This window comes from Acipenser ruthenus, chromosome 20 (assembly GCF_902713425.1).
Source record: "Acipenser ruthenus chromosome 20, fAciRut3.2 maternal haplotype, whole genome shotgun sequence".
NCBI classification, from domain to species: Eukaryota; Metazoa; Chordata; class Actinopteri; order Acipenseriformes; family Acipenseridae; genus Acipenser; species Acipenser ruthenus.
Window position 1 is genome coordinate 21,252,566 of NC_081208.1, and position 15,075 is coordinate 21,267,640.

Sequence of the window (15,075 nt, forward strand, 5' to 3'; positions counted from 1 at the left end):
ACTGATATATCAGTTTTAATCTTATGCTTCCACATCCATGTCGATAACTACAGCAACACCACAATGCCAGCACCGTACGTTGAGCACAGGTTAGATAATGATCTAATATTACTGCAACAGACCCACACTATTAATGTTGTCTGTCCTATAGTAGTAATATTATGACTATTACCCTGTGGATGTATATAGGATTTCTAAAGAGGGTTTAAACTTTTAACAGCCCCCTTCCGTTACAAGGTCCTGCTTTATTATACCTCAGAGGTGGCAATCCTAACAGGAGCTCAGGTAATGCACGTAATTTTTCCTTCATAGTACACAAACCTGCAAAGGCTTGTTCAAAATGGCCCTTATTGCAAGCCATCCTTTATGTGATAGAGCACATGCATTTTTTTTAAAAAATGTATTTTTATATTTTCTTGTATGGATGTATGAAAGCTTGTGACTGTTATTCAGCTTCCTGGATTGATTTAAAACTGTAAATATGCCTTTGTATTGGGGAAGGAAAGCACAAACACTTGCAGATTAATCAGAGTTCCCACAATACACGTAAAACGAATATATCTGTCAGATTAAGTGAGTCAAAACCCCTTCCAGTTGCTCTTTTAATAAAACAAGAAAAAAGGAGAGAGCCAGGCGTTCCATCAATAACAAAACCAGATGGAGAGGTTGGTAATCAATAAGAAAATACCTTTACTAATTGCATTTCTGCATTCATTCAGCATTTCATGAACACAAAAACATTGAAAATCTACCAAATCACTGTGAATAAAATAAAATAAATAAATACAAAAACAGAAGAACAATACGAAAATCAGGTACAGTAGTGTCTACAGATTACAAGAAAGTTTACAATATTTCCGAATATTATTACACTTCACCCCATCAAAGCCAATACAATCAGGCCAGATGACTATATACAGGGTCGTCCAAAGATCTCCCAGTCCTTCCTCATTGTAGACCTCAGAACTACACTCTCATACTGCTGTTGGAAGGGAAATGCTCCAGTGTTGTCTTGCTGTTTGCTGCTCTACCTTCTAGAAATGTCCTCTGAAAAAACTCCAATGATATGGGCAGTATATTTAAATCCTGGTATATTTTTCAAAGCATTTATTCCAGACTGCCATGTTATTAATGGAGAAGAACTATTTAGCGGTAACTAAATTTGAAGTAAAAATATTACAAGTAGATTCAAATGTCTTTTTTTATTTCCCTTACTATGTTGTGGTGTGTGCAATAATTCTGAGTGGTTCCATTTTGGTTCTCCAGTGTTCTCTAAATCTGCTTTGACCTTGCTTTGACCTTGCTTTGACCTTGTCTGGCGAATCTCAACATTGAAGCAACAGAACCCAGAACTACTCAGAATGACTGCAAAAAAAAACATACAACATTTAGGGAAATGTTTAAAACTTAAAATGTCATTTAAAGCTACTTACTCTAGTAGTCAAACTTTTTGTGGCTAATGCCAAATAAATGGGGGCAACGGTTCAATTGAAATTTGTGAATTTGGATGTTTTAGCAACTTTGTCTACCTCCCCATGGTAAAATACTTGTTGTAATTGTGTAGCAACTTACAACAAGAATTAACCAGTTAATCAAACCACCATCTTCAAAAACATTCCCGTATATCTTATTTTCTAACCAAAAAAAAAAAAAAAAAACACACTACCCCAAAATTCTTACACAAACCATTTTTCAGCTGTAAAATTCTTGTGGAATGCAATTGTAATTGTTAAGAAAATATATTTTTCCTGCTTAACTAAAAATGAGTTAATATGTACAGCTGATCCTTCTCATGCACAATTTTAGTGACAGAAATCAAAGTACAGACAAGAAGACACTAACACCATACAGTAAAAGGGGTCTACAGTATTTTAATGTCATCTAAACAGTGGCAGGTCTCTTTACACCTGCACCTTCAAATTTCCCTTTCCTCTGTAATTGATTGTGCTAATGAGATGCTTATGGAGTTAAAAGTCATTGGGAGTTAAATCCTCCACTGTTTAGATCATTACCACATACACCCCCGAGTCAGCTGTACATACCATAATAACTTAGCTGCTAAAACCGTTTTGCTATTAAACTGCATTTGATTAAAAATTGAAAGCTGTTATCAGTTTACCAAGCTGCTTAAAAACACATTCTAACATTAAAAGGATGGGGCCCCTAGTCAGGTGCTCAGACTATCAGATTATAACCAAACCAGGGAAAATCAATACGCAGAACAGGCAATTTATAACAATCATTCTTCCCCTTGGAGACCCGTTCAGTAGATGAGGGCCTGAGCTCTCGCTGCAAGCAGGGACCTCCATGCATGATGCTCACTTTCCTTCTGTTCCGTTACTGGGTTCCTTTGTGTGCTGCAAAGACAGAGAATGAGGTCAGAGAGGTACTCACAGAGATCTAGGGGGGTCCTCACTGTACTCAACAGAAAAGCATCAGCAGCCTAATTGGCATAGCTGTCATATTTCAATTATCCATTCCTCAGTTCTCTCTGGAATGACCAAGCAACACAGTCAGTCTTCTTAATCTGAATCTGTTACATTTATATGCTCATCTAAAGCTCTTTCCTGTAGTTTTGTATTTGGAACCTGCTTGGCAACCTGATTTTTCTTGTCTTAAGTGATACTTTATATGTATCGCAGGACTACCTCTTGTGCTGTACAATCTTTGATGGTAAAGGCCCACAGGTTGTCTGACCAAGTTTCAAGTACAGTGCTGTAGAAATGCGCTGTCAGTCAGTTACTGTACCTACCAGTGTGTTTTTAGGTTATTGCATAGCTACTTGATATTCATTTCATCATTTGAAATGACTGTTAAGATTCTAAAGTAATGTTAGGGACAGTCTGTTTACACCAAAGGGTGTGCTATATATGGCAGGTGTTTCCAATGCGTTGTCCATGTAGAGGAAGGTCTTCATACTTCACCTGATTTCTGTGTGTTTACATGGTGTCCTCCTGGTCTGAGCTGTGGTTATTAACCTGGGTGAGGAGGAAGCAGAACAGTCATTTCAGAGTGGCCCAGGCAGGCTGGCAAAGTGATCTGTATAAGAAGCACAGGAGGTAGTGACTGAGGACCGGGCTCATTTAATAGGACAGAATCTCATAGTTTTTTAAATGTTCCGAGTGTTTTAGATCCTACTACGTCACCTGGTAGGCACGTCTATGGATTTTGAATAAAAAAGTGCTTCCCTCCTATTCTAAACTTCCTTTCACTCAGTTTCCATGTATGCATTCTCATTCTGTACTAAATTGAGTTAACATGAGTAGTGACTTGGGTTAACTTTATCTAAACAATTAGGATTTTATAAATCAAGTCCCATCTTTCCCTTCTTTTTTCTAGGCTACATTTAATTATTTTAACCTTTCCCCATATCTCATGCCATTAAGTCCTGGGATCAGCCCAGTTGTCCTCTTCTCAAGTGCAATAATGTATTTTTTGTGGTGAGGTAACCAAAACTGGACAGTTTTCTAGGTGGGGACTAAACCAGCTTGCCTTGTTGCATTGGTTAAGATAAGATCTGTTCTGAGCTCCACTAAGAGTTAAAGTTGTTATCAGAGTGATTTGCCTGTTTAGTTTGGTTTCATAAAAAAAAAAAAGAAAAAAAAAACTTGCAAAACTGCAGTTGTAAGCAAAATCAAACTAGAAACAAGAGGTGGGTTTATCAGTCCTGTCTGTTGATCTCTGGGGGAAACAATTTATCTGCTTGTTTAAACTCATTACAGTCCGGAATCCCAGCCCCCCAGATTCAGGTATAACTTTTTAGTTAAACAGGGTAATGAATGCCTTGCTTAATGCTAAAGAGCCTCCCCGACAGGAAAGACTTTTAATGGAAGGTACTTAATGTGTCAGACAGGTAGGAAATGTACTTGAAAGTAAATTACAGATAATTACCACTGATCCACAGAATAATAATGTTCTATATATAAAACCCAGCCTGACAAGACAAACGGTTGCTTTGGGGGGTTTCATTTTCTCCCACAATCTTAAAGTAGTTCTTCACAGAAAAGGTCTCCCTTCGCTGGGCTGGAACTGGTTAGATTAGATATGGTTTCCCTCAGGGTATACCCAGTGACACAATCTTATCTCATTGTGTGTGTGTCTTTGTAAGTATACGTGTTACTATGGGAACATCCATTGTGGAAATTAAATGTCTTAAAAACATAAAAACATTTACAAATGAGATTCAGTTACAAACAGCCAATTGATCCCAGAACTGCATCAGTCAGCTTTTGAAGGATCCCAATGAATATGCAGCAACAACATTGCTTGGCAACCCTTTCCAGACACCCACCACTTTCCATACAAAAAAGTGACTCAACTTCCACAAGTGTCCTCTGGTCCTGGTCTCTGTGTCAAGTTTGAAATCGTGATTGTAGTTAATTTTGTTGAACCCTCTAAGGCTGTTAAGACTTCATATTTTTGCTAACTCTTCTGTTGTCTGAGCTAAAGAGGTTCAGTTCATCCACCTTAACCTCAAAACATTAGTAACTGAGAAAGAATTAGTACAGTAATGGGAAATGCAAGTTTTTTTTTTGTTTGTTTTTTTTTAACCTATGGCATGCTATGCATTTTGAGGCCCCACATAATTGCATAACATCGACATAAGTGATTTATAGTTCATCCATGTAGGGTGTCTCTTATGGCTATTATAAATCACATATCAGAAATCAGCTAATCACAATTGCTTTATTTTTTTTTCAATTGCTCAGCTTTGCTTCAGGGTCCTCTCACCCAAACTTCACAAGTTTTATACAAAAGAGAGACACTCATACACAGCGTATTCACTGACAGAGGAGATTTCTGTTATAACAACAGACACCCTGAGCACAACATATTCACTTCCACTGTAAATCACAAAAAAGATTCTACCCATGAACTACTGTTTAACATAAACATTGTTCTGTGCAGCTGTGTGTAAACGGGCTGGCATCTATGCATGGGGTAAGAAGTACTGGATTTTGAAAAATCCTTGACAGTGATTGGTTAATTTCTCATTCATGATTTATAATAAAATGAAGAAATAAATGTCTTCTGCAATGTTAATGATCCATGACCATGATTAAATGAATAACATCATTTGCTGCTTATTCACTTAAACAACAACACGTAATTCAGCTGTTCTTTGACTGCAGTAGTTTCACAGTTTTCAGTTATTGTTTGCAGGTCATGGTCTGCCCGTCCCACTTACATATTTACATGTGAATATGGTGATTCAGGATATGGATTTTGCAATGGACTGGCATCTCATTCCATTTAATTAAATGGAAAGGCAGAAGCTATGCTTACAAAAGTTAACCTTGGTAAAAGCATAGCAGAGTGTAATAAAAAATAATTAATGCATGGTAATACATAGGTAAGCATTGTAAAGAATAGGGAGATATGGCAAACCAGGGTAAACTATGGTAAATGCCGAATATAACCACGTGAAAAGCATGGTAAAACTTAAGATACAGTGCAAAAATACCATGGTAAATGTTTATAAGGGTAGATATGCACCATGAACCTTGGCTCAAAGGTGGACTTCTTACCATTTACCCAAAGTCAAGCTCTACACTTGGTTTATCTGAAGTTTCAAATGTAAGATTGCACTTGATTTTCATACAGACACTAAAACTGTGCCAGCACCATATTGTATAAGTTGACAGCGCACCACCTGCACAGCAATTATCTAGTTCCTCTACCTCTTCAAAAATACAGGGTCAATGCAGGCAGCAGGGGGATTGCAGTTCAAAAGTCAGCCATCAAAAATGTATAGCAGTCTCTGATCAGATCTGGCATTTGCCCTTTAAACGTGGAACACACACTGCTCCCAAGGACAACCAGAACAGCATCAGAATTCATAACCAGCCCAGAGTCCCAGGATACTGGACAAGCCTAATATACTGTATTTTACAGCTCTGTGAGCTGTCCCAACCATCCGTTACAGATTCCAGCCACCTTCAATAGGGGAGCATGGCTCCTGTTGCCTGCTCTACAATCCACTGCAGTGTAACAGGTTGGATGCAAAGCTGTGATCTACTGGTTCCCAAGCAAGCAAAACCAGGGGATTACCTTGGGTACAATTTTGAACCCAACAGAACATTTTGTCAAAAATATATTACCATTTAACTATATATTCATGCAAGGAATATTTTTTTTGTGTAAAAACATGGAAATGTATTAAAATATACAATTTTTCCTGGGAAAAGAGACCACATTTGTTATTTAAATGTGAATTTATATATTTTATCACACATGGTCAATATCTGTATCCATAAGTTAAAACACTGAATTATAAATTAAAAACTTAAGGCAAGTACACAAACGTTTCAGCTAGTGCCTTCATGCCCAACGTTTCATGACCAGCCTTGGCTGTGACGCTATCCTTTCACACTGGGCAAATCCCATTGTTCCAAATTATGCCATGTTGCTAAGTAGTTGCAAAGCTTGATTTAATTTAAGTAATTCCCTGAATTCAGCTGTTTAATTTAGGTTCAAACACATTTTCTCCTCATTACATTCTACGGTGGTTAAAGTCCAGGGCTTGTAACCAGAAGGTCACCGGTTCAAATCCCACCTCTGCCACTGACTGATTCACTGTGTGACCCTGAGCAAGTCACTTAACCTCCATGTGCTCCATCTTGCAGATGAGATATTAAATCAATGTGTTATTGTAAGTGGCTCTGCATATAATGCACAGTTCACAACCTCTGTAAAGCGCTTTGTGATGGTGGTCTACTAGGAAAGGCGCTATATAAAAATAAAGATATTATATATTATTATTATAAACTCCATGAACATACCCATGGAGTGCTGTGTTAATTTTATTCCACTCATAAGAAGGCTCACTGGTTTGTCGGTCAGCGCTTCATGGCAGTTTATGAGTTCATTAATAAACAATACATAATGCAAGAATACATTTTAAGGAAACTGAACTAAAACCACTGGAATCCAGAGTTCTATCAGTTCTCTGCCACTCATGAGGAATTACCTTCTCTAACTTCACTGACACTGTGCATCTTAGGAAGTTATTTGGTCATTCCTCATCATTTGTGGATTAAAGCTGATAGAACACAAGATTCCAGGCAGTACCCCTCCTTGAATTGCTAATTCCAGACACCTCAGTGGCAATAAGAACTGCAATGCCCTCAAACAGTGAAGTTATTGCAATATTTCGAAATACATAGAAGTTGGGCCTGGGTGTTTTATCGTGGTTACCGTGTCGTTGTCTTCGTCACTGGCCTCTCCGAGCTCCGGGCTCTCCCCCCGCTCTCGCTGGCCCCGGCGCTGATGGCTGGGGCTGGGCAGGGATCCATCGGGGCTGCTGGCTGAGGCCCGGTAAGGAGAGCCCCCTGCACTGCTGTCCAGCTCTGCAGGGGAAGAAGACACTCCTGTACAACCTTGCAGTGTTTTAAATACTGGTTAATATATATAGCTGTATCCTAATATTTATTATTATTTATTTATTTATTTCTTAGCAGACACCCTTATCCAGGGTGACTTACAATTGTTACAAAATATCACAGTACAAATATAGAATTTATGTAAAAATATAAGTCTGACATACCTGACATGCATATGGAAGGACAGAAACTCCCATATATCCTCAGATTTGAATATTCTCAATAACTTATGATAAAGAATGTCCTAACCATGTTTCATCAAAGATGGATACATGTATCTCTCCATCTGAAACTGTTTCCTGCAAGCCCAGCACACCCACCTGTCTGGTCTTTCCTCTGTCTGTCCATCCTGTCCAGGTTCTCCAGGAGGCCGTCGATCTGCACCTTGATCAGAGTCAGCTCCCTCTTTATGGTCTGCAACTCATCGGCCTTCACTGCAACATCAATAGGGATCACAGACTGCCATCATTCCACTCACTGAGATACAGAACTGGAGAGCTCCACTCAGCTCCCCAGCACTGTCACCGTGCACCTTAATAATGTGCACTACAGCTATGGCCAAATGTTTTGCATCACTTCGAATTTTAGGATTGAGAAAGTCTACCACAAGCCATACTAGCAGTACAGTATGGAAAACTAAAAAGCGGTATGTAATTCAATATGTTAACGTAACGTTATTCAGCAAGTTTCACTCGACTTTATGAAGCACAATTAGTTCATTCTATAGGATGATGCAAAACGTAGTCTAAAGACTCCATTCTCCATTATTCATTTGTTTTGTAGTTATGTAGTTATGTTTCTTTTAATGCTGTACCTTGTGTGTTAATAAACAGGGAACACAGTACTGAGTTCCTTTGTGAATTTGGCTCAAACTAAATGTCTCTAAGTTTAAAGTGAGTTAGCGTAACCCTTTCTTAACCAACTTCTAGTTTAGCCATATTAAAAGACTAAACACTTAGCCTTCCTGTACCGAAATCCTATACATGAATCTCAAACACTCTGCACAGTAATAAATTAGCACTGCATCTAAACGGAAGCCAGATAAATCCTGAACTTTGATTGTCCCACTCAAACATTACTCACTTAACACCAGCAAGATACTCATAACATCTAAAATGAAGAAAAATACTCATGTTACACTATACCGTTTACAGTACAGAACGTTTTGATTGCCAACATTAAGTTGTTGTAGTACCAGCTTGGCACGTGTCCTGTTCTTGCCATTAAGTGGTAGGCTATACAAGAAATTTCAGGTAATGCCTTCATCAGTGTGAATTAGAAAAACTCCAGAATCCCCAGCGAAGATTTTGCAACTTCACACAGCAAGTATGACTCACCCTCGCCAATCGGGGATCCCAAGCCTGGTATTACAAAACAGTTATTGTCCTCCATAAATGGTGGGGACTCTACCAGAACATATGGAGACACACCCTTCGTTTCTTTCAAGTTTCAGCTGTTTATGACTGAGTATGGACTTAACTGCAGTGTCTTCAGATAATAGCTAAGCATCTTTCCAGTGCTGTCACCTTCACGGTTTACTAAATTATCAAGTTTGCAAAAAAAAAAAAAAAAAAAAAGAGAAAAAAAACATAGTAGAAAACTTATGACCTCTTCTTGCCAAAGGCAAACTAATTCCTCTCGAATGTGCTGGCAGTAAAAACTATTACGATTCATAATAAAACAGTATAAGCAATTCTTATTTGTTATGCACTATTAATCTGGTATAATTGCAGGCCCTAATCGGCTCCGCTCTATTAAAGAAATGGCCCGCAGAAGGAAACCTCTAATGAAAGCACCATCTGGCCCTGCTCAGAGTGCCCCGGAGCTGCTAGAACTGCTCTCCCAAAAAAGACATTGTCATTACAGGGAACAAGAGAGCGTGTTTCCAGGGCAGGCAGAGCCGTGTCAAACACTGATCCCTTCAGAGAGGGCCGGCGCCTCTGCAATGATGAAAACACACTGCTGTAATTAAGAGGAGGTACATGCACAACATTAGCATTAGAGGCTCCATTTGGGCAGGGGCCCTGCACAGGTAATCTTGTAAATAGTGTGGGTGGGTGTGTTTCTGTTGTAAATAAAGTGTTATAGAGTGTGTATTTTGAATTGCAGTTTGGCAGGGATGGGGAAAAGAGGCAGGGTTGAGAACAGCAGGGTGTGCTCACTGCCCTAGCACCAAGATAGCATAGCTTGGGTCCTGCTTTAATATATTTTGTATTTTTGGTTTCTTTGTTTAAATCTTTTGTTCGATTTTGATTTATTTAAATAAAAGTGCGCTAGAAGCAATGAACTGCTGTCTTCCGCCTCCGTGTCTGCTACTGCCACCAGCAAGCCTAGCCAGAAACGCTACCCGTCCTTTATTGGTTTGTATTCTATAAAAATGGTGAAATGTTTAAGAATGCATTTGTAAAACTATATAAGTGCAACAATCTCATATCATAAATCGACAGAATGGAGAGAGAGATTCTTCATGCTCTCAAGTGTAAGAACAGAATGTACATAATCCTTTTCTTTGATGTAACAAGTCTTACAGGCATAATTTCAAAATATTGGTTTATAAAATATCGGTTCATTGATTATAATGAAGGACATCAGAGAGATTTGTCAGAGACCACCTGGGATTTGAATCCAAGTCCACAGGCTGCGATCCTCTGTATATGCAATCATCTAGCCCATGATTAAATAGAAAACAAATCCATATATATTGAATGAAACCCACTATCAGGAGGAGACGTTTTCACCAAGATAATCCCAGAATGATTACTAATACCTATCCTTCATTTCTCTCTATGAAATAAAATAGTAATGTCATTATCAATATTTAATTTAAGATTCACAGTAATAAATAAAACTACATCAGCCATTTCACCACAGCAGTGTCTTCAGGGTCATAGCATGTTACTGACTGAAAGCATGAACCCCCCAAACTCCAGAATGTCTGCCACTGAGCTGCAGGGGTGCCTCAAACTCCTAAGATTGTGATTTGACTGTATTTGCACTCCTCTCTGACCGCTGGCGGTTATGGCGCTCACATTTTGCTCTGTTGGAGGAGCTGCTTGACCTCCCCTTCGACGAGAGACTCTCTTTACTCCTCCGGAATGCTGTGTCCGACTGCCGAGGCCGCTTGGGCAGGGAGGGGCCGCGTGAGTCAGGAGGCAGGGAGGCTGGGACCCGCTGGTAATCGTACACTCTGTGGAGGACACAACACATACAGTCAGGCTCGCCAGGGAACAACACCTAGACTGGGATAACATAGAAGACTTCATATTGTAAACTAATATGATTAATCAGGTTATATTTTGCACACTCGGTGCTTCGTGTGGGCTGATACAAAGGAAAAACTAGCCAGAATTGGCTTGAACATTGGATCCATCTTATTCTGGACATCCAAGGCCTTTGCAACCCTTTTGACCAGCCTACTCCAATCTTATATATTCACTGAATTGAGTACCTTCTCCAACTGGAAAAGAGAAGCTCCCGTTCAGATGTAAAAAGCATTGTAGGCCTGCAGGATCAGCACAGGAAAAGAAACTCAAGATTCAAGTTTTGTGTAGATGAAATAAACTCCAAATGGTATGAAACATGTGTGAGACCTTTAATAAAGACCTAGATGTAAGGTGCAGCTAAAACGTGACATTTTTTAACCAACATGCTCTTTACTGTCAGAATTAAGGTGCACAGTATGGGGTGGGTATTACATTAACCAGCATATCTTTGCAGTTGAAGATTCATGGAATAAAAGGTACTGGCCATTTTCTCTTACTCTTCAATGTTTATCTGTAGGGTAGCTGTTCTGTGATAGAAGACAGCTTCTCCTGAACAAACAGACAAGACTGAGGACTCAATTCTGCAACTCTGACAGCAAGAGAATGGATTAAGAGGCTTAATTAAAACCAGTATTGATCAAGATTTCTAAGCCAAGATAAATAACTGGCAATCAATCAGACGTATGGGTGGCAAGGGTTAGAGACTGCTGCCAAGGCGCTGCGCTTCAACATAAAGGAACAAGGGCATCTAATGACGATAATAATGACGATGATCGATTGAGAAACAAGTGCCAAAGCGGTTATTTCCTTTGCACAAGGCTTGGCTTTCTTTAGATGAGAGAGAGTTTGCTGCACCTGTATTTCAGCTACAGCCAACAACAAAGAAAAGCACTGTTGACCAAATAAAAACACATAAAGACAAAATAAAATGCAGTAGACCGAAGCCAAAAAGCAGGTGGAGGCTGGGAAGAAGGAGGTGAACTCTGACGCACAGCAGGGATGCAATGGATTGAGATAATACATAAATCCCTTCCTTGTCGATCATTAGACGTATTGTTTATAGAAAGACAAATAAGATACTATCTGCTCGACCAACAATTTGGAAGCGCTTGATGTTAACGTGATTTGATCTAAGGTTAAAGTGAGCTTCCAGCCTGAATGACCGCTTTGCTTAATTTATGGCTAATGAATAACATAGAAATCAGAAAGTGCTTCAACAGTGCAACTGTAACTGCAGCAATACGTGTAACTGTTTACAACTGTGTTAAAGTAACTTGGAACTGTTTTAATATAGTTATTGAATCTACTACGAAGCAATTAAATAACAGGACCTGCTTGGAATAAAGACCAGGACTGGAATGGATCTCAAAGGCCAGAATTGAATACCACTGAATTAGACCCAGTAAATTTCATTGCAAACATTATAAAATACTAAGGGAAACAAAAGAAAAGCAAAAAGACATTCGGAGTTAATAACTCTTTCAGCAGTTATAGCATATTATGTATCTTTATTTAATAATATTTGTTTAATCTTGCTTAAATACGTTCTAGTCTGGTTTTCCCAGTTACATAATTCCTTACAGTTTTGAAAAAGTGTTTTTATGACAAAGTGTAGCAGCTTCCTTAGTAACAGCTTTTGAATGTAGTTTTGAAATGCCCATTCTCATTCTGTCAGTAGTTTTTCAAAGACTGCAAGTGCTTTGCAGGATGAGCGCTTCTGTTATTCAAGCGTGTGACACTGTGCTGCTCAATATTTTTTTACATCAGCCCCTTGGACATGGGGGAGCAGATCATGTGATCGGACTCTGATCAATCAAAACTTAATACTCCTATACTGAAGAATGACAGTGCTCAAAAGTTGTATTATGAGAGTTCAGCTGTACAGTAATTGAAGATGAGAAGCTGCTGTAGAAGGCCGGTACATTAGCATGTTTCAGTGGTTAGTTCTGCAGCAGCTGAGGGACCCGATTCCCTGACTTGTAGGAAGTTATTTGTTGTCAGGCTTCATTATCTTTGGGAGAGTGCAGGCTCTGCTGCTCTTAAAGCTGAAAATCAAAACAACAAGCAAGTGCTTGGTAATGTTCATGGTCTTTGTTTTGATGTATTTATTTATTTTTTACCCCCGATTTCCTCACCAATTTAAAATGTTCCTTCACCACATAGCTCAGGAACACTGTAGGTTCAGTGGGCATCCTCTCTAAAAGCATGGCTTGAAAATAAAGATTTCATTACTGTGTTGTGACTGCGTAGTACCAGACACCATGTTCTGAAAAGAAATGTTAGCTAAAAGTGTTTCTTTAAAAGCTTCACAATTAAAGAAAAGGTCACATGATATGAGATTTATAAAATTATTCTGTTTGCTACAACCACTTTATGAAGCAGTTGGTTGGTTCTTAACATTTTTTCATAGCTAACTGTGAAGTGTTTTGTAATTCTTTGCCTTGAGAAGTGTTTTGTACTGTAATTGTTGCATTGTATCGAGCACTCAGTATGGGGAGAGCACTGGGTTCATGTACAAACTCCTTTAACTAAATTAAAATGATCCCTGGTCCCAAGCCCTTGAAAGATACCAAAGCCACACTTTGTATCAACTCCAACTAAGCCTGTGTGCTATAAATAACTCTTGTCACTTTCAATCTCTGTTTCACAGTCACAGTCCGTGGCTAACTAATTATTAACGACAGAAGACAGAGGGCAGTTTGTACAGCAGGAAGAAATTAAACCTAAAGATTTTGTAGGCCACAATTCCTCTCACTCCCTCTAACCACGAGGTCACTCCTCGTCTCATTTTGTGACCTCCCTCCCATTTTCCTCAGCTCTAACTACTAGACCACACTGCCTCCCGGTCCCTCAACTCTATCCACTAAGTTACACATTCTCCCATTTCTTCAGCTACAAACACTAGACCAAACTGTCTGTCTGTCCCACAGCTCTAAACACTAGGCCACACTGCCTCCCAGTCCCTCAGCTCTCATCACCACTAAACCACATTGCTTCCAAGCCACCCAGCTCTAACCACTACACAGTCTCCCAGTCCCTCTAAGCCTCTAACCATAATACTACCGTACTTGAAGTGGCTGTTTCAGCTGCAGTGTTTGTATTTGTACAAAAATGCAGCCCTCAAGAGGCTGAGCTATTTGAAAAATCAGATGTTCACGCTTTATAGGCTTTTTGTAACCAATTTAAAAGCATTTGAAATCCTGTTTTGCAATTGTACCCTGGGGTTAGACACAGTCACTCAGTGAGACAGACAGTAGAATTAACAACATTTAGTAGCAAGCAAGCAAGCCATATGGAGGTTGGGAAAAAGTCACTATTAACGTAACACACAATTAAGTATGGGCAGAACATTTGGATACACATCAAATTACAGGTACATTAACTACCCGAGGTTACACTGTAGTTACCATTTACTGATATTCACTACATGCACCAAGCACACAATTAAGTGATTGTGAGGATGAAACAATTAATTTTCCTGTTCACATAATTTTGCGGTAAGTGTGTGTATTGAATAATGAAAGAGTTATTTTTGTTCAGTGCAGCTAGTGTATATGAAAATGTGGATATTGGCATTTAAATAAATAATTACACAATTTGTTGAATATTATACAGGATGTTAATACATCATCTGTAGGGTCTCTCATCGTATAAGAACATGCCATCTCATGCAGCTGGGGCGAGAGGTTCTGCTCAACACAAAGTGTTTGTAGTTAACAAAACAATTTGATAAACATTATGTGTCGTGTATTTGTATTCAATATGTTGGTTTGAAGTATGCAGTTTTGAAAGAAACCCATATACCAAAATCATGACATCTGGTACTACACTAGGTTAAAGAAAGTTTTCAGTTTTCTTGTCTTGCTTTCCAGGAAGTTTTACTGATTTACTTCCTAGGTCATTTCATCCTAGCAGTGTCATCAAAGTCAAAGCATTCATTGACTGCAAAGCAGGTCTGTCACTTGGGGAAGCAGCTTGTTGGTTACTGACAGGAAGGGGTGGGGACAGTCTCCAGACGAAATGACCCAGGAAGCACATTTCAGAAATACTGAATACAGTGAACGGACATGTGTGGCAGGGAACTATTTTGTTAGCTCCAATTACTTTACCTTATTATATAACAGAAAAATTAAATTGTACTCAGGAACTACTATACAAAATACATAACTTCCTGTCAACCAGAAAAGCACAGGAAATGATAAGTTAAACAGGAAGCAGCAGTTTAAACATTGTTTTGTAGTGTGACACATGTAAAAATGTAGATACACAGTGCAGTTATACTTTATTAATAGACTGCTGTTAGGAAGTTGATAGGGAGTTGTACATTGCAATTATAGTGCAGCACAGATAAGGTGCAGCCTGCTGTTTACAGCTGTGTTTTTTATTTCTAAGCACAGGAACATACAGTATCTGTTCCTGTTTCTGAAGGG

At 38.9% G+C, this 15,075-nt stretch overlaps 1 protein-coding gene across 2 annotated transcripts in view; it reads right to left on the bottom strand.

Moving 5' to 3' along the window:
• Positions 1–670: 670 nt before the first annotated feature.
• Positions 671–15,075, bottom strand: part of LOC117425065 (RNA-binding Raly-like protein) — a 46,249-nt gene continuing 31,844 nt past the window's right edge. For both annotated transcript variants that reach the window (XM_034041727.3, XM_034041726.3), the window contains 5 exons: positions 10,412–10,569; positions 7,703–7,816; positions 7,198–7,349; positions 2,925–2,978; positions 671–2,357 (listed from right to left, as the gene is read on the bottom strand). In XM_034041727.3, coding sequence (XP_033897618.1) covers positions 2,940–2,978; positions 7,198–7,349; positions 7,703–7,816; positions 10,412–10,569 — 463 coding nt within the window. In that variant the 3' untranslated portion in view covers positions 671–2,357; positions 2,925–2,939. The remainder of the gene's footprint in view (positions 2,358–2,924; positions 2,979–7,197; positions 7,350–7,702; positions 7,817–10,411; positions 10,570–15,075) is intronic.